A 27,308-nucleotide genomic window follows, 5' to 3' on the forward strand; every position below is an offset into this window, starting at 1 on the left:
GGGCAGTCTGTCCCTTTGAAGTCCCTCTCCCTAAAGTATCCCCCTGGTGCGGGGTAGTAGGGTGGAGACAGGGCATCTGTGGGTCTTGGGGGATGGGGGTAGAGAAGATATGTGTCGGGGGAGGGGCAGCCATCTGTGAGCCTGTCAGGGGTGGCACAATCAGGCCTAAGGCCGCGGTGGCAGCAGTGGGGTTGGGCCAGGTGTCTGTCGTTCTGTCCCGCAGTTGGGAGGAGGGCACTGTGGGCCCTTCTTGGGGGCGGGTCAATGTGTCTGGAGGGCGGGGGCTGGGGGGAGGTAGGGCTGGCCTGTCTGTCCTTAGGTCGGAAGCAGGCTCGCGAATGAGGGGCGGGTCAGTCGGCCCTGGTTGGGGGAGTGGGGGGAGGGGGCAGGGAGAGAAGGGGTCAGTTGTCCCCGGTTGGGAGGGGAGCTTGTCGGTCTGTCCTGAGGGCAGCTCCGTCAGCGTCGAGGCCCCCCACGAAGGTCCCGCGCCGTTCCCGGCCCCCGGCCCCGAGCCCCGGCGCTACTCACGCGCCCTCGGCGCCTTGCGAGCCCACGATGAAGCCGAACTTGTCGATGCGGCGTTCGGCGAAGCCGTTGGCCTCCGAGTCGGAGCCGAGAGAGCTGAGCTCGTCCGCGGCTGCGGCGTCGGGGCCCGGGGCCAGGCTCTCCCGGGTCCCGGACAGACTTCCTTCGGCCGCGGGCGCGCGCGGCCCGTTCTCTCCGCGGCTCTTCGCCATCCTGGCCGCGCCCGCCGCCTCAGCCCCAGCGGCCACCTCAGCCACCTCAGCCGCCTCAGCCTCAGGGCCGCCGCCGACGCCGCCGACGCCCCGCCCACGCGCCGCGTCCATTGGCCGCCGCAAGGCCAGGGGCGGGGCCCTAGGCCCTCCCGGGAGCTTCCCCCCACGCCCAATGGGCGCAGCGGACCCCAGGGCCCGCCCACCTGCCCTAGACTGGCGCCAACCGACCAGACGTGAGGGGGCGGGGCAGCCGTCACTGGGAGCCCTCCCCCCCCAGGCTGTCAATCAAGAGAGCTTACCTGAAAAAGCTCCCCGGGCCTTTCTCGGTTGGCTCCCGGCCGCCAGTCACCTGCAAGCGCCGCTCAGTCACAGGCTGAGGGAGTGCGCTGGGGATTCTGCATTGCCTGCTGAGCCCCTGGCTCCTCGCGAGACCCCAGGGATGTAGGTAGGGATGGTTTCAACCGTTTATGAGGACCTCTGAGGAGACCTAGGAAGGGTCCAGGGATTCGCCCAGGGACACTCAACGTCTTAAAGACACAGGCTGAGCTAGAAGTTCAGCAACCCCTGCTCACTGCCTCTAGGGCTTTAAATGAGCCCTTGGGAGATCCAGTTAATAAGAGTAATGACCAACGTTTATTGAGACACTCATTGCCCCAAGTTCTACCTTCCTCTTGTAATCTTTTTCTCAGCAGCTTTATTGAGACATAACTAACCTACCATAAAAATCACCAGTTTAAAGTGTATAGTTCAATCGTTTTAAGCATATTTGTGGAGTTGTGCAACTATCACCACAACCTAATTTTAGAACATTTTCATCACCCCCCAAATTCCTATCCATTAGCAGTCACTCACCATCCTTCCTCCCCTAGTCTCTGGCAACCACAAATCTGCTTTCTGTTTCTAAAGATTTGCCCTTTCTGGACATTTCATAGAAATGGAATCATACAACGTGGCCTTTGTGTCTGGCTTCTTTCATTCAGCATGTTTTCAAGGTTCATCCATGTTGTAGCATGTTATCAGTACTTCATTCCTTTCTGTGCCTGAATAATATTGCACCAAATGCAATACTACATTTGTTTATCCATTTGCCAGCGATGGTCAGGTACAAGCTTTTGTATGGACATACATTTTTGTTTTTCTTGGGTAAATACCTAGGAGTGGGAATTGCTAGGTTATATGGTAACCTGTTAATCTTCTGAGGGAGGAACTGGCAAACTGTTCTCCAAATTGGTCACACCATCTCTTGGAACCTTCGTGCAATGAGGTAGATACAATTTTGTCCCATTTTTACAGTTAAAAAAAAAAAACAAAACTGAGGTTCAGGGAAGTTAAATCAGCTCCCTAAAGTCCCAGCAATAGCTGTGGCAGAGGCAGGATTTGAAAATAGCTCTTACCAACAGTTTATGGGGAGGCATGGACCAATTGTATCTATATAGACTTAGCTCCCAGAAGCCTACTTCTCACCCCAGGATTGTCAACACTTAGAGTCGCTATAATAGCTCCTCAGTTAAGCCCAGTACTTTATAGTTTACAAGTTACAACCACGTTGTCATCTGATATTCCCCATAGATCTGTGAGGCAGACAGACCCAGAAAAAAGAAAGCACTGTGAGAGCCAGGCCTGAGCTGCAGAGCCTGGGGCAGGCTAAGGGGCCCATGGCATGGTCCCAAGAAGAGGGTCTTAAGACTTGAGTGATTTCACCGGGTGTTTCCTTGATGCCACATGGCCCAGACATTCTTGAAGACTTCACTGTGCAATCTTCACATTCCATAGGCTTCTGGTTTTCCATAAACAGGGCAACAGCAGACATGGGACTGGGCGCAGGCTATTTTGGTCTTAAAACTCTCAAGTCTAGGAGGACATTCCTCCTCTCCAATGGCTCTAGACAGTTGTGGGCTCTTACTCCCAGCTCCTAGGAGGGGCAGAGTGGGCCTTACATGGGGATGTGGGCCTATCCCAGGGAAGGGAGAGAGGAGCCACACACGGAGAGCATATGTGAGACCTGAAGTTGGGCAAAGTATTGACAACCCTTTGACTTCATAATTCTGGTCTTAGGATGATCATATTCCAAATATGTTCAGCTCTGTAAGGGCATAGGCACAGTGATGTTTAGCTCAGAGGTATTTGCAGTGGGGTTGAGGGATATTAGAAGCAGCTGGGTGTCCATCTTTGGAAGAGTGTTTCTCAAGTTAAGGCCTTGAGGCCCCAGCTTTTAATTTTCTTACACAAGACCACCCAGAATTCAAATCTCAGCTGTCACTGTGTACCTTAGACAAACCACTTCTCTCTGAGCCCATTTCCTCATCTGCAAAGTGGAAATACTAGAAAATATACCTCCTTGGGGCAGTTGTTCTGAGACTTTGGTGTGATAATATGTGCTAAGCATCTGACACATGGAGGTACTCAGTAGATGGAAGCCAGGAGTGCTGATGTTTGTAGTTTGCAAAGCACTTTGCAAATCCATTATTGTCTTGAATATTTCCCACCACGGCCTGTGGCTGTAGCAGGGGTGTTTACCTAATCTAACCAATGGAACATGGCTTGGGAGACTTCATTTCATGGCTGTGCCCCTCAATAACTGGGCGTTTCTTATGCAAAATCACTTCACTTCTCAGAACCTCAGCTTCCTCTTCTGAAAAATGTCAATAATTACTTGGTGATGGGGCATCTGGCTGGCTCAGTCAGTAGAGCATGCAACTCTTCATCTCAGGGTCATGATTTCAAACTCCACATTGGATGTAGAGCTTACTTAAAAAAAAAAAAAAAAAAAAAAAAAAAGACATGGTAAACTCCATGAACTGTTTCTGAAGCCTCCAGCACATAGTAGACACTCAATTGTTACATTTCTTTACTTCAAATTCCAGAACTCTTTATCTGATATTTAGTGAGCAAGAGAGATGAAGACCAGGAACAAGTTTATATTGCAGTAGAGGAAGAACATGTGTGTGAAGAAAATAAAGCAGGGTAAGGTAGGAAGAATGCTAGGGGAAAGGGTGCTGGTGGGGGTGAGTAGATGGAAATAAGGAAGCTTCTCTGTGGGGATCTAGGAAAAGTGGGCAGGAAGCAGGGCAGCAAGTTGCAAAGCTCACGAAGGAGAAGCAGGCTCAGAGATTGGGGTGATCAGACTGAAGTAACAAAGCAAGAGTGAATGAATGAATGATCCACAGGAATGCCCTGCAGAGTCATGTGGCTCCCTGAAATACTAAGAGGCCTTTGGCAATGGCATGAGACATCCAGGTAGACTGGCAGCTGTAGGTGTTCTTTTGAGGATTAGATGCTTAGCCAGGGCTACAGGAATGTATGGATAACCTAGAGTCTCATCATCTACTGGGGTCATTCCTGCAAGTTTTGCTCTAGGAGCTTACACAGGCCCCAGGGAAGTCCCATCTCCTGGATCCTGGAATGAGAAACTTGCATGAGCTTAGAAAATCTGGCAGCATTGGCCATGAGCCGATGTCCAGATGTCATAGCCTGGATTTGTAATGAGAATGGAGCTGAGGTTTAAAACGTAGACAGTTTTAAGCGCCCAGAAGCCAATGAAGAGTAGGCAAACTATAAAACTTCCTTATCCCTACACTGAGAATAACAGTTAAGATTCTTTTGGTCCAAGTGGCAGCGGTCCAAATGGGCTTACCCCCAAACTGCATTTAGTGGGTCCTATAACTTAAAAGAAATTCATAGGCAAATGAGCTTCAGGAGCAGTTTGATCCAGAAATTGACAAGGGAGAGCAGCCTCATTTTCCTCTTTTCCCTTTTCTTTTCGTCCTCCTTCCTGTGGTTACCTTCATCTGAAGCTAGAGCCCCTCATGGCAGCAGCTCCAGGCTCACATCCTTCCTCCACACATCAATACAACAGAATCTTCTGGTAGCTTCTGCTCAATAGTGAGGTGGAGGCATTCCTTCATGTATCATGTTCACACTAGGATATGCACCTAACCCTAATCTAATCACCATATCTCAGGGATAACACTGACTGGACTCAGTTAAAGGCAACAGTAGTACCTGCTCTGTAACGATACAAGGAATAGGAGTACTCCTGTCTTGCTTCATGGATTATATGGCTCAGGAGTTATCTATAATTATTCACTTACTTTTTAACAAATATAACAATATAGAATAGTTGAGAGCAAATTCCCAAACTAGAGTTAATAACGTTAATTTCAAGATAGTACATTTTAGGGGTGCCTGGATGGCTCAGTCAGTTGAATGTCCGACTTCAGCTCAGGTCATGATCTCATGGTTTGTGGGTTGAGCCCCACATCGGGCTCTGTGCTAACAGCTAGGAGCCTGGAGCCTGCTTCAGGTTCTGTGTTGCCCTCTCTGCCCCTCCCCTGCTTGCTGTCTTTCTCACTCTCAAAAATAAACATTAAAAAAATTTTTTTAAACGGTACATTTTACTTGTATTAAAAAAAATAAACTAAAAATCTTATATACTAGTATGTGTACCCTTAAACACGTTGCTTAAGCCATATTGTACTTTGCCTTTAATTGTGAATTATTACATATGAGAACTGCTATCGAGTATGCCATATATTTCCATTTAAGTATATACCCTAATGTAACCTAATATAACCTTTATATATATTCCCTAATACAATATTTAATTTAAAAAAAATGAAACGGGTATAATCATAGGTGGCTTCCTCTGGGATACATGACAATTCAAGCAGCTGGTAGAGTTGAAAGTGAAATTCCTAATGTCTATAATTCCCAATGTCTTCTTTGCCTAAGTCTAAAATGACCACCACTCTGACAGCATTAAGTCCTGCCCATTTTCCCAGCAGTCCCACAACAGGAACATCTCTCCCCTCCCCTGGTGAGGCAATAGGACAGCGTGGTCTCCAGGAATGTAAGAGCTATTTTGGCCTTCCAGAGCCCTCACTGGCTACATGACCTTGGGTATCCACCTAATCTTAAAAATGGGGCAGATAATTCTCAGAGAATTGCAGCGAGATTCAGAAAAGCTGTGTGAGCAAGGCATTGCCTTCATGTTGCATACCCTAACCCAGAAGTACAGAGTGCTGTGCCCAAGACCAATGATGGTCACAAGGCTACCCTGGTCAATGGCCCTTCTTCAACAGGAGTAAGCCAGGACAGATGTCCACTCAAGAGCTCTGGGAAATTGGGTTTGGGCCCCAGAGGGTGGCTCAAAGGACCCATTCACTCACATTCTACCCAAATACATTCCTAGCCTCCAGTCACAGCCTCCGTGATCCAGAGCCCTTGGGATCTGCCATCTGTGGGGGACAGTGCCCAACACCACACCCTACTCCCCATCCCCAGAGCCAATCCGTGGAAGAAAGGAGAGCTTGGAGCACAGGACTCCCCCAGGTCTCCTGACCCCCTTCCCAGATGGTGTTTAGTGTTTTTGGTGTTGACTACAGAGAAGCAACCAGCAGTGCCTTCATTTTAGGCACCCAAACCACGGAACCCACTCTGCCCCTGGGGAGGAACTTCTAGTAAATGTCAAAAAAGGTGAGGAAGAACATCCCTCTGACCAAGTTAAAAATGTGAGGGATCCAGCAGTGTGTAATGGAGCCATGCAAGTGGCATGGCAGAAGGGCCATCTGTGCCCCAGGTCTAGAGTAAGAAGCTTTAGCTTGCAAGTGTGTATTAGGCACAAAGGGGTGTGTGCAGAGTAGAGCAGGGTGGTGACTAGAATACTGGTTCTATGACCTTGGGAATGGCCTCACCCCCTGAGCCTTGGAGAGGACCTCATGGAGCAGCTAGGAAGATCGAATGGAGGGACTGCAAAGAAAAGGCATCACAAACTCTCAAAAGATAAACACACGTGAAATCTTCAGAATAAAATGGGATTTACGTTTCAAACCAGGAAAGTTTTCAACAGGCTCTCACCTTCCTTCCTCTAAACACCCACAGCGGCGCCTATGTCCCTGTGATAGCATAATTCCAAAAATAATAGCCGGCGTCTGGCTCTTACTAGGGAGCAAGGCCTGTGACAAGCATTTTGTACACATTCTTTTCATCTTCTTACTGTGTGGCTGTGGGCATATGATCCACCTTCTCTGTGCCTCAGTATAAAACAGGAATACTCAAGATTATGTAGGTTAAAACTGATGAAACACTTAAAACAATAAACAGTAAACTGGTTAAATTTTATAAAATCCTTGGAATGGTTCAAGGCTGTGGCACAATTTAGCATTTTGTAAATAAATAAGTTTAAAAAACGTCATGTCCCTGTGCTCACTCAGGGTAAGCCACCTGCCTCTAAGGTCATAGAGCCAATCAGGTGATGGGTGATTCCAGGTCTGCAGGAAACTATACTGCCCCCCCTCCACCCCAAGTCTCATCTACATGTATCTCTCTGCTGCCCACTGGCCCAGGAAGTGCATCACACTTGTCCTTGTTCTTCTGTGGTCCTGGCATGTTAAAGGCATTTTGTAGCAATCTGTTAAATACTCAGGGTATGCCTTTGAAAGGTCCAAATGTTTTAAATGAGCCATAAAAAGAAATCTAAGACGGATTCATGAAAGACTTGGTGGCAACAAGAATTTAGTTAAAAGTCCAGCACTCCTCAGAGCAGAAGAGGAGCCAAGTCTCAGGACACTGATTTCACAAGAAGGACACAAGAGGTTTATTAGACAACCCATGGCAAAATACAAAATGATTAATAATGAGAACCATATTCTATCAGCCAAGTGCCACCTGGCACTATGATACTATCCCACAGGACATCTCTGGGTTCATATCTCCTAATATGCTACCTAAAGAAATGAATCCCCTCAAATCAAGACTCAAACACAAAGGGATTCCAGAGACCACTGGGAAGGAGAGTGGCTTAGAAAGCTCAGGACCATTTGAATTTCCAAACTTAGTAAGAAAGAAAGAAAGAAATGTGCAAGGCAGGGTCTCCTGGGTCTGGGGCAGAGGGTGGGGCAGTAGGGGATAGTAGAGGCAAAAACGGCAGTGGCTGAGATCTGACAGCAGATTTCCCTCTACTTCTTCCTCCCGCCTCTCTCCTTGAGGGCCAGGTGGATGACAGCGCCATTGGCCATGTTGTAGTAAGCCAGCGAGTTGGAATCCTTGATGAAAATGCCCTGGAAAACAGATGGTGTGCTTTAGCACAGGGCAATCTGGCCTTGAACAGTATATAGCCTCACAACTCCCAACATCCATTCACTCTGAACTCAGAGAATACAGGGGCCTGAAAGAAGGTAGGACAATGGCGGGGGGGTGGGGGGGTGGGAGGGTGAAAGGGTGGGACTGAAGGTCTCTGGTTCCCTCCCAGAATGCTCTGCTTTTCCCTCTTTCCTAGTAAGTCACACTCTTCCTCTTTGTCAACTCCTCAAGAAGTTGGCCCAGACCAACCCCCATGAAATTCTGACTCTCAAATCAGAAGATCTTTAGAGATCAACTAGTCCAAGTCTCATTTGACAGAGCAGGAAACTGAGGCTCAGAGTAGGGATTTGTCAAAGTACTGAGACGGAGAATGAAGCATGCCAGGCGGACACCAGGTTGAGGTGGACTATGACCTCTGTGTCCCTGCACAAAGCCAGGCTACCCCAGACCACACTGGCTGGGATGGCTCTACCTCCCGTTCGTACCTCTACCTCTGGGCCAGAAACCGACCAAATGTCCACCCTAGTCATTAAGGCAAAAAGTTTTTTGGGCCTCACACAAGACTATACTGTGACCCCAGCAGAGTTTCATTCTGTCAGGCTAACCTGCCCTGGCACTCCTAGCCAGCATCATCACTTCTAGGATAGACTCACATGGCCACCCCACATGTCTCCCCACTCCTTTAGATTCCACAGGTCATTAAGCTTCTGCAATGGCAGAGCTGTTGAACCCAAGGGGCAGGAGCACTGATATGTGACCCACCTCATACTGCAGCTTCTGTTTCCCTGCGGGCATACCCGTGGCTTCGTGAATCTTCACCTTGATGACAGAGACCTGTGGGACAGAGAGAGGTCATTCACCTCTTTGCTAAGGTCAGCTAAAGAAAGCTGCCCCCTGAATCCTGGGATCCAGTGCACCTGATGCCAGTTAGCAACACCAACTCATACCTGATCTGTCAGCGGGAGGGTGAAGACCAGAACTTGTCCATTCAGTTTCCATTCAGTCTTATCCTGCATGTTGGGCACTTGGACTTTGATGGACACTGGACCCTGCAAAATAGGACATGGCCATTATGGCCAGGGAAACCTGAGCCCATCAGCAACTATGCTCTCCTATTCCTGGGCCAGTCTGAACAATGTCTCCTGTCCATGTGAACTCCTGGACTCTGCTCCAATTCACTATTAAGGCCATTAGTATGATGTCACAACTCATGCCCCCCCATTTTCAAGATCTGGGATTAAAGGTCTCTGGTTCCCCCCAGCATGCTCTGCTTTTCCTTCCTTCCTAGTAAGTCATATTCTTCCTCTTTGTCAACTCCCTAAGAAGTTGGCCCAGACCAACCCCATGAAATTCTTGACTCTCAAATCATAAGATCTTTAGAGATCAACTAATCCAAGTCTCATTTTACAGAGCAGGAAATATCTTTCCTTGCCTTACCTTTACAGAGCAAAGAAATCTTTAAAACGATCTCTACCCTGCCTTTTGGCGAGTCTGGAACCGAAAAAGTAGTAAGAAAATGCCCTGCAAACCCCAGAAGCACCACAGAGAGAATATAAACTGCCAGGTCCGAGACCTAGGCTCCCAACTCAGTTTCCCTGCTAACTAGGTCTCTCTGAGCCTCAACGCCAAGTTTATAAAACAAGTGATCACAATGACTGCATGGTACTGTTGTAAGCACTGAAGAAACAAGTGCCCATAAAACGTGTAGCTCTTGGCACTTCAGCTGGTACTCAGAAAATGGGAACTGCTATCAGAAAGAAAAAAAAAAAATCTGGTCAAATGCACTGGGGGAGTGCGGCTAAGACTGTTTCTGCCTCCTCACTAGAGGTGGACAGCTTCCTTAGGCACTGGAAGTGTCAAAGTTCTCCTTATTTCTAGCACCCCAACAGGATCCCCACAACAGGGAGAACTTCAAAGGACTGGAGCCACAGAAGAAGGTCGCGAAGAAATTAAGAACTACACCCGGGATTTCTTCCAGTATTCAAGGTCCCTTCACACTCAAGTCCTGCTGCCTACCAGCTAGTTTTCCTACTGGTCTCCATGATAGTTCACAACAGAGGGACTATTTGGTCCGGTCCTTCAACTGTTGACTATGCATCTACTGTGTACCCAGAAGCCCTTACAGGCTTCCAATAACTGACCCAGGCACCAGAAGCCAAAACAGTGGGAGAAGAGGGTGCGCCAAGGGAGTGTGTAACTGGGGCAAGACTGGGTCCCCCCACTAGTCACTCCAGGCCACAGGTGGCACTCTGGTATCACATACCTTATTTCTGCGTAGGAATTCCTCCTCAGGCACAAGGCTGTCCTCTGTCTTCAGTTTCTTGGAGGCAGGCTCATCCTCCATGGGAGGTGGGGGGTGGACAGGGGGCATGGGGGCTGGAGCTGGGACAGGTGCCACAGGAGGAGCAGGCACAAATGCTGCCAAGACAGGAATAAGCAGCCGCATGAGTGGGAGGAAGGGCCCTGGGACTCAGGGATGGTGATAAATGAGGAAAGACTGCAAAGGTGTCCCACTTCTCACAGTCAGGGGTGTGAAGAGTCACTCCTGGCTCAGTCTGAGAGCCAGTAAGTTCCCTGGCAGGGAGACCTAAGAGACTGCCCACACTGGGCAACAGAAGCCTAGAAGAGGGGCAGGACTGATGAATGGAGTAGGTGCCAGCTGACAGCAAGTCTCACTAGGCCTCTGCACCTGTCTGGGGCCTGACCACTCTAGGTGCACAGACCCCAGCTCTGCCACATCAGCCTATCTCCCCTAGGACCACCAGTTCCCCAGCTCCTAGCTCAGGGATTGTTCACATGGGGAAACCAAGGCTCTTCTCTGAGCTGGACGCCCAACGGGAAAAGCTGGGCACTACCATCAGCCACTGCTGATGTGCTTGGTCCATAGTCCTGACCCAATGGCTTGGAAAGCGACATGAGAGACACTGACCTGTTGGCACAATCATGGGGGGTGGGCGGGGTGCCATGATAGGAGGGGCTGAGGGAGGCATGGGCACCACATTGATCCTGGGTGCATGGATGATTGGCGGCATGGGGGCAATCACTGAGCCTGGGGGTAGTCGGACCACTGATGCCATCGGGGGGCGGGGCATGACAGGTACTGCAGACACAACCGTGGTACGAACAGGAGGTGGCATCTGTGGGGAAGAAGGGACACACAGATCACAGAAAACCAAAGGTGGACCTCAACGGCACATATGGCTGGTGATTAGCCACCAGCAACCTTTGAGGATGGGGACTGGAAAGCTCCGACTCAATCCCCTGGGACTGACAAACTGCAGCCCATGACTAAACTCTGACAGGAACTACGCCAAGAGAGGCCCAGGGTGACATTCTTTCCTCCTGAGACTCAACCAGCTGCTTGTGGCAGACACTGAAAAAGCCACTAAAGAGGATGACCTCAACTTAGCTTCCTGGAGACAGGCCAACAGTCCTCGAAGACCTGTTAAGCCCTGCAGCCCTTCTCTGCCCCAAGCCTGCTTCTCACTTTTGCCTCCTGCTTCCCTTCCTGTTCCAATCCTCCCACACAGACTAGAGGTTCCCACTTACTATTAAAGAGTTCTTTGTCTCTCAACTTAACCCAAGCAGCCCTTGAGCCCCACTGCAAGGAAGCTGTCCTTCTCAGCCAATAGTGTCCAACCCCAAAAAGCAAACGTTAAAAGATTAATCCCAAAGTGGCTACTGGCTTACTGCGGGTGGCCGAGGCACAGAGGTAATGGGAGGGGCAGAGCTAGGAATATTGGTGGCTGAAGACGGAGGTGGTGGCTGCTGAGGAAGTTCATTGGGTTTGCTGGGACCAATCTTCTCCTTGGTATCATCCTCTGGCACTAGGCCCTTGGCCTTGTGGATGGCCTCAATCTGCTCCTGAAGGGTGATATTGGCCTGGGCAGCCTGCTGGGTCCGCGCCATGCTGCCTGAGTGACCGTCCCAGGTCACCTACAAAGGAAAGCAAAGCCGCAGCTTGTCAGGGCTTCTGAAACTGAGCCCAAGTATAGGAGTGTGAGGGTGGGGAAAGTACTAGGATCCATAAGAATGTCACCTTTTCCTCTGGCTTCTGGATCTCCTCCTCACCAATCTTCTTACCAATGGCTGTTTCCTCTACACCGAAGATGTCAGTACGCCGCTCAGCCAACTGTTTCAAGCTGCTTTCGATATCCAGACCTGGATAGTCACAAAATGGACGCAGGGAGCAGAAAGGAAACTAAAACCAGGTGTCCTTCCAACATACCAGCAACTCTCATCGTGCAGGGTAGAGGCTGGTCCCATGGAGCAGGCCTGAATCTGGGTCCCAACACAGCAGGCCTATCCTCTAAGCCTGGGGAAGGCTGCCCAACCAGCAAAAAGCCCGTACACTAGAGGCTATCCAATTGCTTAACTTACGAAAAGCAACTGGGAGGACAGGGTCACAAAAGCGACAAGTAGCAGTCAGGACTAAAAGCTTAGTCTCCTGCTTCCGGGACAGTTTTCTCCCTATTGTGTCTCATTTCAAATTGCTCAAGGTGCTCCAGCCACCAGAGCCCTCATTCTAAGACAACTCCAAGACGAGCACCCTTCCAACTCTGGGATGTCTGGGATGTCATCCATGTCAGGTGTCTGCCTCTGGAGGAGTCTTACGAAGAGTCCTTCTGGAAAACGGGCAGTTCTTCTGTAGCATCACAGACTATACCTATCCTCCAAAGTTTTTGTTGACCTCAATTCTTGCTTTTCGTTTCTTTAAAGTCTAGACGTGCCCATGGGTCAAAGGGAGTCAGGGCTGAGTCAGAGAAGGGGTGTGGACTGGGTGGGAGAACCCCCACCTCACCTGGTGCATACACCTCATCATCGCTCTGCTTCTCACGGATGGAACGGTCTCGCTGCTCCAGCCAGCGGGGATCGAGAAGCCCGATGCGCATGTGTTCCTGCATTTTGCTGGCAGGGATCTTCTCCCCCGTGATGGGAGACACGAGATATTCATCTGGTGCAGGGGCTGGAGGCAGGGGCTTGGAAGCTAAAAAAAAAAAAACCCAAAAAACAGAGATGCTTGAATGAGAATACTGGGAAGCAACAGACGTTAAGAAATTATTGTTTTATTCACGTGTTACTCATCCAAGACCCATCCATTTAGTGCCATGCTGTACCTAGCACTGTGCAAGGCACCTGGGCACCAAAGAGGACTAAGCTCTGTTCCCTATCACCAGGCCTGCAAAGGAAAGACTATCAATGCCTTCGCGACCAGCAACCTCGAGCCCTCTTAGAAACAGAAGGTCTGAGGAATATGTGAAGGCAGGAAAGCAGGCAGGCCCTACCTTTAGGGTCATAATCCTTCCGAACAATGACTTGGTCTGGAGTCGGGGGCAGAGGAGGCGGCATGGGTGTCTCTGGGGGTGGGGGCACTTTCTGCCCTTCTTCTTCATCATCTGAACCCTGAAAAGCAAAGCAATGGCAGGACTTAGAGAAGGGCCGACAGGCCATCCCCCTGCAGCTGAGCCCTGGCGGCTCTCAGAGTGGCAAGGAACCTAGGTCCCTGCCAGCCAGCGTCCATGTGCTAAGCCTCTGGGGGCAGCCGAGGCCAGCCGGCAGCCAGCCAAGCTGCTTCCTCACAACATGAATGAGAGTGCTGGGGGCTGTGGTGCTAACACTCCGCCCAGGCATTTCCAGCAGCTGGCACCAGGCAGTCCCAGGAGGCCAAGGGCACTTAAACATGCTGGGGAGGGGTGCGGGGGGCAAGCTGGCACTCAATGGTAGCTGCTCATGGAGCAATGCTGGGAGGGAGAGAAAAAGTCAATTCCCACAGACACAGGAGCCTTTCTTCTCACACACAAATTCTTTCCAAGGGGAGGAGGCAGCTTGGCTCTAGAGGCTCTATGCCTGCTCAGAGGGCCTGCCTCGGAGGGGGTAGAGGCGGTCGAAGGGAAGCAACAGGCTACACTTAGAAAAGGTCTGGGAACTGCTGATCATTTGGGCCCAAGCTCAAATGTATCAAAGCATGTGGTGCAAAGCGTTCCTTAACTGAGAGCTGGCACAGGAGCAGTGGGGAGCAGGGCCTCTGGGCAAAGGGGGAAGGTCACAGAACAGAGCCAGCACAGCTTTCAGATCCTTGCCTGTGAATGAATCTTTGTTGCCTGAGCTGGAAAGAGGTTCTATGCTGCCTGAGTTTGGGGAGCTGCTCAACCAGGATGCCTTATTCAGGACCTGTGCCTCCTTCCAAGGTTCACAAGGGAGGTGGATCTCTGACTCTGGTGGAGAGCACCCCCATCTCCTTAAGCTCCAGAAGGAAAGGCCAGCCCCACAGGCCCTCCCAGAAGCACACCTCATCCATGTCTTGCACTTGGGTGTCCTGGTCCAACTGGGAAGGAGGCTCCTCTGTTTTTTCTTGTTTCTCATCCTCCTCATCAGACTCGACCTCCATCTCAACCTCTTCACTTTCCCCAAACTTCTCATAGCGCTCCTGAATAAGGATTCGGGCCCCCAGCTCCTCCGGGGTGGTAGGGGGAGGGAAGTTTCCTGGCAGAAAGCAATCCAGAGTCAAAGGGAGACCTCCACAGACGCTCCTTATCAAAGGCCCATCCGTCTGCCCTTCCTGCACTGTGAGCTCTCCAAGGGCCAAGGCTGTCTGACTTCTCTTCCAGCTCCAGACACCCACCCAAGGTCTGGCACTAAGTTTGCTCAATTGGGTTTAAGTGGGGGCAATGTGGTAAATCTAAAGTCTTCTGAGAACAGAGATGAAACATACTGATAAAACCCTCAGGGGCACTGTGCTGCTCCCTGGGAAGAGGTGTGTATCTGAAATATCCCAGGATGGTTCTAAGCTCCTGGCTCCCCATCTGGAGTCACACACCTCCCTTCCTCACAGACCTACCTTGCTCATTGGGTTGGAAGTCTACTGTTTCTACCACAACAAAATCATGCCAGTCGATCTGTGCATACGCCACCCGCTCCTTCTCCTTTTCCTCTTCTTCCTTCTTCCTCTCTCGCTCCTGGAACTTGGCCCACTCCACCCGGTAACACACCTGAAGAAACAGAAAACAGCATGATGCTATGCTGAATCAGGGTCAGCTCCTGATGGAGCAGCCACCTTCAATACCTTTACCAAAGCCAGCATCTCCCTTGGAAGAGGAGACTGTTCTGCCTACAAGAGGAAATTCCTGGTATGTGCATCTGGTCTCAGTCAGGCCCAAAGCTTGGACAGAATAAAAATTCTAAATGTCGGGGCACCTGGGTGGCTCAGTCGGTTAAGCGTCCGACTTCGGCTCAGGTCATGATCTCACAGTTTGTGAGGTCGAGCCCCATGTCAGGCTCTGTGCGGACAGCTCAGAGCCTGGAGCCTGCTTCGGATTCTGTGTCTCCCTCTCTCTCTCTGCCTCTCCCCGACTTGTGCTTTGTCTCTCTCTCAAAAATAAATAAAATATGGGGCGCCTGGGTGGCGCAGTCGGTTAAGCGTCCGACTTCAGCCGGGTCACGATCTCACGGTCCGTGAGTTCGAGCCCCGCGTCAGGCTCTGGGCTGATGGCTCGGAGCCTGGAGCCTGTTTCCGATTCTGTGTCTCCATCTCTCTCTGCCCCTCCCCCGTTCATGCTCTGTCTCTCTCTGTCCCAAAAATAAATAAAAAACGTTGAAAAAAAAAAAAATTAAAAAAAAAAAAAAAAAAAAATAAAATGTAAAAAAAAAAAAAAAAAAATCTAAATGTCACAGAAACCTTGTGTCTGGGCCCCAAGGGCAGCCATTTGTTATAACCTCAGAGTTTTCTGCTTGATTTGGCAAGAGGCTCTGTGCTCACAGAACATCAAACTCCGTCCCAGGAAGTCTGTGTGACAACCAAGTACCCACAAAAGCAGCAGCAATCTGAGAGTCTGAGAACAAAACCTTCATGCAGCTACCCAAAACAGGCAGCACCAATATGCCTTCTCTCCTTGACTCTTGAGAACTTGGGGCCTCAAAAGGCATCTGTCACCAGAAAACCTGCTCAGGAGTTGGCTTCTAGTGAGGGCAAAGAAGAGGAAGATCCAGTAAAGCTGAGAGAAAAACAGAAAGTTAGCAAGCAGACAATCTAGGTTTCTTTGGCTTTTTGTGGCCACAAGGCCTTTCTTCTCACCACTCCTGTGCCTGGAACGCAGCAAGGTACCACCTCAGAGCCTATTTCCAAACATGAAACAACCCAAAGTAACTTGCACCATCAGTAACTGGTTATAATTCAGTTTACCTGGTCCAAAACTTCTCGGGGATTCTCAGCCTCTTTCTTGAGCTTTGTAAATAACCCTTTAGGTGGAATCAAGATCTGAAACACAAAAGAGTTAAAGCAACTGTCAGTGCACAACACAGGACAAAGAGGTTGCCTTCTGGAGCCTGTGGAAAGGCATAAGAAAAGTGAGAGCATAGGGTTCCAGGTCCCAATCCCAGCTCCGCTTGGCTATGCAACAACTTTGGGCAAGTTACTTAACCTCTGTAACTTGGCTTCCTTCTACAAATGGTGACACCAACACTTAAAGTCAGCACAGTCAACATTAAAAGGTTGCTGCAAGAATCAGCAGGAAAATACACAAATGCACTGCCTATATCACCCAGTGTACAGTCAGCATGTGCTGGCTGCTCTCAGGGCACAGAAATGTTCCTACCTTTTTGCACATGCTCCCCTGATGACCCTACCCAAGACTGCCACCCACAGGCCCTATCTCCTAGATCTCTGTCCCCCGCTTTCTATTTCTCCACAGGATTTATTACCAGCTAACATCCACTGACATTGCACTTGCCTGTTGCCCCCTCACTAGACCAGAAACTCCATAGACAGAAATTTCTCTGTTTTCTGTTCACTATTGTTAATTTCAGCATTTGAAATGAATTCTGACAATGAACATATGTTTGACAACAAATGATGGCTTTGTTCAAAACAGCCAGTCATTCTACCTGCCCCAATATTTTTTTTTTTTTTTAATTTTTTAAAAATATTTATTTTTGAAAGGGAGACAGAGAACGTGAGCAGGGGAGGGGCAGAGAAAGAGGGAGACACAGAATCTGAAGCAGGCTCCAAGTCGTCAGCAAGAAGCCCAATGCAGGGCTTGAATTCACAAACCGCAAGATCACGACCTGAGCCGAAGTCGGATGCTTAACCACCTGAGCCACCCGGGCACCCCTCTCCCCCCACAAATAGTATTTATTGTTACTGGTAAACTGGCTCAGCCCACCCCTCCCCCGCCCCCATCCTCTCTATACTTCTATCCCAGGAATAAATCTGCTCCTGGAATCTCCCATGGCTAAAGACAGACACCAGTGCCCTCAGGTTAGAGTACTAAATGTCTATACCAAGTTCTGAGGGAGAAGAAACAGGAAAGTAACAGAGTAAAAAGGTATCTGGGGACCTTTAACCCTGGAAGTAGTCCACTAGGGAAAATTAACACAGGGCTCACTTAAAATCGATACTGTGTAATTACACTAACCCTTTGGCCTTCAAATGATTGTTATTTTAGCTACTCTACCATTTTTGGATTTGATCATTTTCTAAACACATACATCTTTGTAATTCTTTCTAGTTACATACTCAGATCAAAATTAGAGGAAATCATTATGAGTCCTTTTAAGTCAGATCTTTAATGTACTGTTTCTAAATAACAAGAAAAGATGTACAAATTCATGCCACTAATCAGGAAGACAACCTCCACTACACGTATAACAAGAAAAACAAGCCACTGGCAAATCTGTTATCAGTGTTCTTTGCAATAAATTAATGATCTTTTTTTTAATTTATTTTGAGAGAGAGAGAGAGAGAGAGAAAGAAAGAAAGAGAGAGAGAAAATGGGGAAGGGAATCCCAAGCAGGCTCCACAGTGTAGAGCCTGATGTGGGCTCAAACTCACAACTCTTATGTGAGATCATAACCTGAGCTGAAGTCACACATTTAACCGACTGAGCTGCCCAGGGACCCCAGATCCAATTATTTTTCAATACCAATACTGACTTGTCCAGATTCTTGATTACAACAATGTAGTATAATAATTAAGATATTTTTAGCAGGATAATTAAGATCCAGGTCTTAGGGTCTGGAGCAAAAATGCCAGAGGTCATGTCCCAGCTCAGCAAGCCCTGGCTGTGTAACTCTATCCAAATTAACTTTGCTGTGCCCATTTCCTCTTCTATAAAATAAGGAGACCAGTGGCTACCTTAGAGTTTATTAGGAATTAAATGAAAACATGCTACATATACAAGTATCCCATCAATACTGGCTATGCTTACGATGAATTGTTTCTCAATACCTAAACTATATTCTAATTCAAGGTACTTTTTAGAGTGAAAAACAACATAGGTGTTAAGAGTCAGTGCAGCCACTTACTAGCTGAGACCATGAGTAAGTGACTTCAACTCTCTGAGCCTGTTTCTACTTCTGAAAAAGGGGAGAGGGGAACACATCCTAGGTTCTTGTGAAGATTAAACTGGGCAAAAAGGAGGCAATTATTAACGGCTTGCTTCTTCTCAGGTACTGTGCAAGGCAACTGAAGATTTAAATGTACTTAAGAGCAGCTAGTACCACTTGGCCTTGTCACATAGTAGGCACTAACCTAATGACAGTTATCAATCACACGTTTCACTTCTCTTTAAAACCAGCAATCTGTTACATTTAAAAAGAAAAACTCAATAGAAATCAAGACTTTACACTGAACTGGAATTTTTACATCTGCCCAGGGACCCACAGTGGAGTACTGTCCTTGTAGACATGAATAGATTCAGTGCTTCTGCAAGATGCCTTCCTTCCCTAGGCCCAGCACCCCGGCCCCTGCCCTGCCCAGGCACCTTGGTGTACTGCTCCACCAGCTTCGTGAAGTAGTTGAAAAGGCTGTGCTGAGGGCGGAGGAAGTCAAACTGGTAGTTGCGCTGTTCTTTCTGCATCAGCTGGGTCAGAAACTGGCGGCCATTCCTGGCCACAAACTGAGCCGTCAGCTTCACCACATCCAGGTCGAAGGCTGAGATGGAGGGGGGGTCTGCGATGAACTCAAACTCAGGAGGGGGCTCTTTGGGCACGATGGTCTCTTGGATTACCTGGGCTTGGACCTACGATGCAGATAGAGGGAATGTGAGGCTCGAGGTGGGTGGGAAGACACCTCTGGTAGGATGGCATGGACCTCTACGCTTCTGTTAACCATGTGCACATCACTGGCCCATGGTGTGAGAGAATACTAACTCACAAGAGCACCAATTAGTTGGCCAACTGTGGCCTCAACTCCCTGCATGGCTTTGAGCAAGAACCATGCCCCTCTGTATTTCTGCTGTTGCCCTGAAATTGAGGGCCAAAACTTGGTGGCAGAAGATTCTACAGGAACATGCCATATTAAATCCCATCCGAGGGATATGGAGGCCACAGGAAGCCCTACATGTGTGCAGAGGACCCACTGGAGAGGACTCCACGGTTGTTACCTCATCTGGCCTCCACACAAACCACGAGGTGGACAGAGCAGGTACTGTGAATCCTTTTTACAGATGAGGAAACTCAGGTAGCCTGAGGCCCTAGGAGTAGTAAATTGTAATGCAAGGTAACAGAATCTACTTGAACCTTTATTTCCCACTGTAAAACAAGAGGTAGCCTTTGCCACCATGGTTCAGGAAAATAGCAAAGAGAAAGGACCAGTCTAGGTCTATACAGGAGGCAAATTGTGCCAGCCCTTCTTGTCCACACCGACAACCCTTAATCGTCCCTATTTGTGGACCTAGCGAGGATTAGGGTATTAGGGCAGGCCAGATGGAGGGGCCCTGGGAAGGTGAGATGGAAGGGAGGGATGGCTCAAGAAGGGGATCACAAGCCACTGTCCTCACTCCACGGTCAAGGCAAAGAGCAGGGGCCAAGAGTTTGAACTCTGGACTCCTGACTGTGGCCTGGGTAAACTGTATTTCCCCAAGCCTTAGGTTCCTCAGCTGTAAAATGGTCACTTTGCTGTCTTCCTTAAGCAGCTGCTGTGAGGTGACAAGGAGACTCCTAAAGCACTGAGCAAAGAGCTGGACAAGCAGTGCTCAGAAAATGCCAACTGTCAGCAGTACTTTGCTATCTGAGCCTCAGTAGATAAAAACTTCATGTCTCTCCCTGGCTGGTAGAGAGGTTTGGAGAGCAGAGTTCATTATCCTCCCCTCTCTGTCCAGGCTTCCCTCTTAGCCCTGGGGATATGAAGGGAGGGGTGAGCTCCAACCTTCTGGGGCAGCTGCTGCTGGGTGGCCTGCTGTTGCTGCTGCATGACCTTGGGGATGGCAGCCGAGGGCTCCTGAGCCTTCCCCTCCTTGAACTCGCTGACCTTGTGGCGGTAGTAGGCATGGTAAGGGTCATTGGGGTTCAAGAAGTTAAACTTGGGATTGTTGATCTCATTCTGTCGTATCCTAGCTTCAAATTCAGGTCCATTTCTACAAGGAAGGAAAGATAATTAACACTACAACCCTTACAGTTGCCTAGACTCAGAACATTACCCATTCAAGCCCCCTTCTTGTCACCACTCATCAAACTAGCCCATCCCTAAGCACTGTAGAGGTCCTCCTGAAACTCTTGGTGTCACCAGCCACAGTTGTCTACCTCCTTCAAGCCTGGGCCAGAATGCCTCTACCACAGGGTGTCCCAGACCTCTGTCATTCCTGCAGCCCTTCTGCTAGTCTTGCCATTCCCAAAATTATCTAAGCTACTGTGTTCTTTTAATGAAGTTTATTCATTTTAAGAATTACTTAAAAAGGAAAGCATATACTACTACTTCAAGTAAAAATCAGTATGGCTTTACTAACAAAAAGAAGCATAAAATTAAACATAATGAAAACAAAGTAGTATCGTAATGATAGACTAAACTAGACTAGACTTTAATAGTCTAGTTCAAGGTTTCCTGAGACTGAGGCCAGATCTTAGTTAAAAAGAGACAGAACAAAAAAAAAAAAAAAAAAAAAAGAAAGAAAGAAAGAAAGAGGGCTGGAGTACTGTTAAAAATACACTAGCACCAAACTAACACTTTGTCCTTTGGGTAACCACAAGGATTGAAAAAAACATCAAAACATAGACCATTTGATGTAATGCTTTGTCCAAGTACTACCTTGTCCAAACTAGTACCTTGTCCAAGTACTACCAAATCACCCCATTTACTACTAAGTGAGGCCCACATTGGAAAAACTGCTCCCCAAGGACGTGATCTGTGCTGCTGTGTAAGGCACATTCAGATAACAAGGGGAGCGGTAAGAATAGAAGGGAGGTCTCTACCTCTCTCGGTAGCTGAGACAGTTTTCCACATAAACCCCAGGTCCCCAGTTTGCATTCCTTTAAAACTTCAGGATAAAAAAAAAAAAAAAATCCCTGTCGTGAAATTTAGGAAACCCTTATTTTTAGAGAGCCCAATGGCAATACTTCAAGGTGTGAGACATATACACCATCTGTGTCAGTCAGAAAGCATGTTAACCCTAAAGACATAAGATATGGACAATATTCATATTTTGGGTTCACTAACGATTCTTCAAGTTATCAACCCTCCCTGCTCTTTTTTTTTTTAATTTCCTAGATTACCAGTTTATTAAAAAAAAAAAAGATATTTTAAAGGGTAAAAATGAACAGCCAGATAAAAAGACACACAGGGATAGGTCTGGTAGCATCCTGAGCACAGGAGATTCTGTCCCTGTAGAGTGTGGGGTGCACCACCCTGCCAGCACCCCCTCAGATGTGTTCTTACTTACCGACATGGAAGCTCTCTGAATCCCATCAGTTAGGGTTTTTTATGGAGACTTAAATACATAGGCATGATTGATTAAATCACTGGCCACTGGTGAGTGAACTCAATCTCCGGCCCCTCTACCCTCCCCACCCCCAAAGTTGGGAACCCAACCTTCTCTTTGACTCAATTTCCCATGTGTAAGATGCAACTAATACTACCTTCTCTCTCTACCCTGGTGAACTGAGAAGATCAAATCAGCTAAGGAGATGCCAAAGTCTTTCTGAATCATAGGGTGGCCTGAAATCCAAAGGCTGTCACTCCTATGAAACTTAGAAAGGGCTGTTCCACAAACATTAGAGATGATCTGGGTATTAGATGTCTGTGGGGCTTCCCTCACTACTCCAGACACAGCCCAACACTCAGAAGATGCTCCAAAATCATCAAGGGATGGTTCTAGGGGCTGCTGGTAGCAGGTCGCTCCCTTTCTTCAGACTTTCACACCCTGGCCCTATTAGTTGAAGAGAGGGCAGGAGACAGGGTACATAAAGGCAATGCTGTGCCCCAGATTAGCAACCATAACAAACTGCCATGGCGGTGGTAAACACCCAGGCTAGCTACTTTGCAAGCTCTGGCCACACCCTGTAGCATGAATAACACCATGAGGTCTCAATTTGACAGTGCATTAGTCCAACTGGAACGTCCTACTTGGGGAAGAAGCATCTTCCCCTCTCTTATAATGCAAACCATATACGAAGAGGAAGGTAAGTGCACACTTAGATATTGCTAAACTAGACAATCATACCCAGCAAATGCCCAGGGCAGACAAAGGGCTGCTAAGAAAAGGGGGCTCTGGTTGCTTCTTCTATCACTGCCTCCTAAGCCATAACCTTACCACATCTGGGAATAATCTGAAAGAAAAAAAGAAGGCAAGAATGTTTGTTCCAAGAGATTCTGTTCTTTTAAATTAACTTAATGTTAATTTTAGAATTATGTTCTCTAACACAAGGAATAGATTTCAGCAGAAAAAGACATGATTCTGAGTCAACCCAGCTGGTGGGACTTTTTAAGGGTAATTTCCACTTCAGTTTCTTGACAGGAAAATTCAGGAAAGACCAAACCAAGAGAGAAAAAACTTCTTTCGGAAAAACATACTCAGTGATTTTTACTGTATGCTCCATCAATCAATATATGTGACCCAACAGAAGTGAAGTAGAGGGTCCTGCATGCTTCCTTTATCCCCGAGTGGGATGGTGCTGGTCTGTTCCTTCATTGCAATGTACATGAAATCAAGTCCAGATTTTAAAAATGCCTACAAAGCAATCACCTTAGCCAAAAATAAATCTAGAAATATGGAAGCATACATTTTTATTTTTAAGAAAACTTGGAAACTCTTACTTCTGTGGCAGCAGAGGCTGGCACAAAATTATTGGAAAGCTACTTGGCAAAATGTTTAAGAAAATCTTTAAAAACCCTCTTTCAGCCAGTTATGTGCCACATAGAATTCTCTTCTAAGGAAACAATCTAGAAGGGAAAGAAAATGCTCAGATTTCCCCACAGCTTCATTTGCCAAATTGAAATGTTGGAAACAACCATGAAGGAAAATATAGAGGAGACAGCCAAGTCCAGGAAGGAACATCACCTCAGCATGGTGTATCAAGGACGGCGCAGCATCAGGGGACCACGGAGCTACATGGGAAAAGGCTTATAACACAACACAAAAGGGAAAAGCAGGATGTGAAAGTATCTACTAGTATTAAAGGATCTAAAAAAGGATGCCAAGGCCCAGAAGGAAACAGGAAAGTGAAAACAGCTGGTAGAAACTATTCTGGTAGTGAGACTGTGGTGATTCTTCCTCTAACACCCTATTTATTCTGTTTTTAAATTATCAGGGGGAAGAGAGAAGTATGAGCGTTGCTATGAGATACTAAACATTTATCATAAACACAACACTTACTGCCCTAAATCTGACTGTTCAATCAAGCACAGAACAGATTTAACGCAATACCCAAGTTAATCAAAGCCTTTGAAATGTAATAATATGAATGTGCATGGAGCCTGACAAGTGAAAGACATCAAGCAGAATAACTTCTACCTTTCATTATATTAGGAGGTTGGGAAAGGAAGGAGTCCTGTATTACATGATGTACTGTGATGGGGATGCTGCCTTGGGGTCAAGGAATGGCCCTTTGGAGTATATGCCCTGACTGAAGGCAGGAGTCTATTCTAGGCCAGCTACTTCTTCCATGCAATGAGCTGTCTGGTCGCCCACAGAAGCCAGAAATCTAGATTTATTGTGCAATCTCCACATTTTTCAACAGTGGCAACTAATTCTAGTTTTAAAAAAATATACTGTGAAGAAAAACAAGAGCTCTGTAGGTTGCATGAGGCCTGCTGGCTGCCAAAGAGTATTTTAAACTAGGGGATGTGTTGACCTTTGGAGCCAAGTGGCCATCAAGAAGATTCCATCTGAGGAAGTGGCAGCGTATATAAGATGCGGAAGAGTGAGAGGAACTCAGACTGACTTCCATGCCATCCACGAAGACTGCTGACACGTGCAGCTCAGTCCCACTCCTCCTCTCCTGCCTTACAACAACTCTGAGGTGGTATTTTATTCCATTTTACAGATGGGTCAGTTGAAGCTCTGAGCACAGTTCTTACATAATGAGAACAATTAACTCCTTTCTTCGTCTTCCTCAGGCCAGCAGCTCAGACTATCATACTATCATACAGCAGTACAGACACACATACTATCCATGACAAAGCAGCTTTCCAGGCACTTCCTCAGGCCCATTTTGGAAGCACAGGTTCCTGGTGACTCTGGGACTGGGTGTGATTCACATTCTGCCCCTACCATGCTGTGCTGTAGACACCAATCTTGCCCACTGCCTACCTCACCGCCAGCTGGTGGTGTCAGATGAGCTAACAGGCCTAGGCTGACAACGCAGAAGCAGCTACATTACCTGGCCACAAAGCTGGCAGTCTTGTCAACGATATTCCTGACCTCTGGAGGAGGATAAATAATTCCCACCACTGGTTTGGAGGGAGTAGAATCCTCCTTTGAAGAAGCTTCTTCTTCTGTAGGCTGTGAAAACAAGAAAAGGAAAATGATGTCTTAAAGTTCCTGATTTGGGACTGGATCCCCACTGTCAAACTCCTCTAAGATATTATTGAGAATGTAGACTCTCTTCCGTGGACATTCCTCTAGTTAGGACCCTCTGTTCCAGAAAAGTGGTTATCTTAACTGCACTATACTTGAGTGGAACTCTCCTGGGGAAACCAGTGAAAAAAGCAGCCTCCTTGGCTCCCTCACAGGCAAGTGGTCTCAGTGACACTGGGAATCTACATTTTTACCAAGTGCCCCGGTGATTAAGATGGGGGATGGGGGTGAGAATCTGACCACATTCTAAGAAACCATCTCCCAGAATTCGGAAGGCCATGTCTGCACCTAGGGATGTGCCTGGCATGGAATATTTAATGATTGTTTGCTGAATAAAGAAACAGGAAACTCTTTGCTGACAACTCCCTATGCCCCTTTCTTCTGCATCTATTCCAGTCTTAACCACCACTCAATGCACAAATGTTCTGTGAAACCCCACTGGAATACCCAACATCAACTGTCCCATAAACTCCAATATTCTTTCTTTACCAGCTTCTTCTCCTTAGTAAACAAAGGGTCCATCTCTCGTCTTACAAAAAAATAGCAGCACCCCTGCCCTCACATTCTTTTCTGCTGTTGTCCTCTCCCCCTCTTCCTCTGGTAAATATCCGGAGTTCTCTGTCTTGCCATTCCTACCTCCTCACCTCCCATCCATTTCAAGTGCTCTTGCCAAAGTAAAAAATGCCAAATACAGCAGCCATCTGATCATGTGACCAGTGTCCATGCCTTCACAAAACTCTCTACTCCTCAACCGCCAGGTCCCATTGTCACCTGTCTTTCCTTCTTGCTCACCATTCCATCCAAGTTTCCTTCCTAGCTCCTGTTTCATCTTCTGCCCTAGGGCTCCCCCAAATTCTATTCTCCAAGGTATTCACACTGTACTCAGGCACTCACAACCATGTCCCCTACTTCCCCTACCACCTCTAGGTTGAACAATCCAGCCCAAACTCATGTCCCAGATCACTCTTATGTGCCAGAGAACTCTAGATCCAGCTGACTCCCGGGCACTTTCATCTCTAACCACTTTCCTTATGAATGGTCAACCATGCACTCATTCAGGCCAGAAACATGGGCCTCCTCTCCCTTCCTCAGCCTCCACATTCGATGATAACATTTACCAAGCACGTAGTGGGTTCCATATACTTTTCTAAAAACTTTAAATAGATTAACTCTTATAAGAGCCTTATGACGTGAATACTCCATTTACAGATGACAAAATTGAGGAATGTAACGCTTAACTGGACCAAAGAGCAGAACCAGGATTCCAACACATCACTTTAGCTGCAGAGTATGCACCACCAGCCATTTTGTGACTTGAGCTTGCCCATCCCGTCTGTCTCACCCCCCTGCCACTATCTAAGCCAGGCCCTCAGCATCTTTTGTATAACTGTGCTCCTAGCATTTCTCATCACAACCTGCCTACCTGAATTTCTGAAACACAAACGTCATTATCCAGCTTAAAACTCTTCCCTTTCTCCCCACTGTGTACTAGAAAAAGTTCAAATCCCCCCAAATGCATCTTTTGCCACCCCTTTCCAACCCTACGCTTCAATCACACTTTTTAATTTACTCTTGATCTGAGACACTACCTGATGCCTACCCTGGTGTTTTTGCAATTATCTGGTATTACCTTGTTTACTTTTCCCCAAATGACTGGGAAAATACCAGGGATACTGACATACTTATAAGGGTATGGACCTCTTCTCTCACGTACTCTGCTGTATACTGAACCCAAAGCAGTAATCAGCACACCTGTATGTACTCAATAAAGGTTTGCTGAATGAATAAAGGATGCTATTTCCCCTTTCCAATCACCTATCTGACAAACCAATTCATCTTTCTAAAAACAATTTACTTAGCATTCATGTGGGCTTCACCTACAGGGCATATCACACCACACTGCAATGATTTACACACCTCTTTCCCTCTCAGTTGACTTAAGAGCTGGCTGGTATCAATTATGGTGATTAAAGCAATAAACATTTGTTGAGAATTCACTTATATCTGTCTCCCCACTAGAACCGTGAACTTCATAAACTAGCTGTGCTCCATTCATTCTGGTTCAGTCGGAGCCTCACACGGTGGTTGGCTTAAGGGTACGCAAAGAGTAGATACTGAGAACTACCACAAATGTACCCTACAGGCTGGGAAATTAGGGATTACTGGGCAAAAGCCAGAGGGCAGGGTGAGGAGAGGCAGTACCACAGAAAACCTGCAAGTGAGCTGGATCGGTGTTTCTCAACCTTTAACCAATCACCTTGAGATCTTGCCAAAATGCATTAGTATTTAGTTCTGGCATTTCTAATGAATTCCCAGGTGATGCTGATGCTGCTGGTCCGCGAACCACACTTTGAAAGACCGCTTGTTTCGCTACCCGAAGGCAGCGTAGGGCGGGAAGCGCGCTGCCTCCTGGGACTTGCAGTCCCTCCCAGCCCTCGTAAGCGGCCGCTTCTTCCTCTACACGAGTGAAGAGCGCCCGCGCCGGAGAGGGCCCAGGCCGAGGCTTAGGCTGCCGATTAAGGTGCGGGGGTCGTGGTACCTGTTTGGGCTCGGTGGCCGCCGGCGGCGGCGGGGGCACCGCCTGCACGGGTCCGGCCGGCATGACTGCGACGCTCAGGGCTGCCAGTCCGCCTTGTTGAAGGTGAGCGGTGCTGCGTCAAAGCAGCTCCCCGCACGGACGATACGACAAGCTCACAAGATGGCGGCG

The 27,308-nt window shown here is 47.9% G+C and overlaps 2 protein-coding genes across 2 annotated transcripts in view; both read right to left on the minus strand.

Moving 5' to 3' along the window:
• Window positions 1–7,207, minus strand: part of TBC1D10A (TBC1 domain family member 10A) — a 37,322-nt gene extending 30,115 nt beyond the window's left edge. The window contains exon 1 of the mRNA XM_049619847.1: window positions 529–7,207. Within this exon, the coding sequence (XP_049475804.1) occupies window positions 529–848 (320 nt within the window). The 5' untranslated portion in view covers window positions 849–7,207. The remainder of the gene's footprint in view (window positions 1–528) is intronic.
• A 101-nt stretch (window positions 7,208–7,308) lies between these two features.
• On the minus strand, window positions 7,309–27,306 carry SF3A1 (splicing factor 3a subunit 1). Its single transcript, XM_049619820.1, has 16 exons — window positions 27,141–27,306; window positions 24,405–24,526; window positions 19,960–20,167; window positions 18,575–18,832; window positions 15,997–16,071; window positions 14,656–14,806; window positions 14,107–14,300; window positions 13,103–13,220; window positions 12,619–12,804; window positions 11,857–11,978; window positions 11,508–11,753; window positions 10,747–10,954; window positions 10,081–10,235; window positions 8,765–8,866; window positions 8,580–8,651; window positions 7,309–7,795 (listed from the first exon to the last, which is right to left on the minus strand). Exons 1-16 carry the CDS (start codon window positions 27,201–27,203, stop codon window positions 7,694–7,696), a joined length of 2,382 nt encoding a protein of 793 aa, XP_049475777.1. The 5' UTR covers window positions 27,204–27,306; the 3' UTR covers window positions 7,309–7,693.
• Between the last annotated feature and the right edge of the window lie 2 nt (window positions 27,307–27,308).

The sequence above is a fragment of the Panthera uncia genome (assembly GCF_023721935.1).
Source record: "Panthera uncia isolate 11264 chromosome D3 unlocalized genomic scaffold, Puncia_PCG_1.0 HiC_scaffold_8, whole genome shotgun sequence".
NCBI classification, from domain to species: Eukaryota; Metazoa; Chordata; class Mammalia; order Carnivora; family Felidae; genus Panthera; species Panthera uncia.

What these genes read in the sequence shown, in the direction of transcription:
- SF3A1 (XM_049619820.1), bottom strand. Translation starts at nt 27,203, where the DNA reads ATGCCGGCCGGACCCGTGCAGGCGGTGCCCCCGCCGCCGCCGGCGGCC. An exon ending in ACTGCCAGCTTTGTGGCCAG is followed by an intron (nt 20,168 to 24,404) that starts GTAATGTAGCTG and finishes CCTTCCTTGTAG; the next exon opens with AAATGGACCTGAATTTGAAG. An exon ending in TCCAGAAGCCAGAGGAAAAG is followed by an intron (nt 11,754 to 11,856) that starts GTGACATTCTTA and finishes TTTCCTTTGTAG; the next exon opens with GTGACCTGGGACGGTCACTC.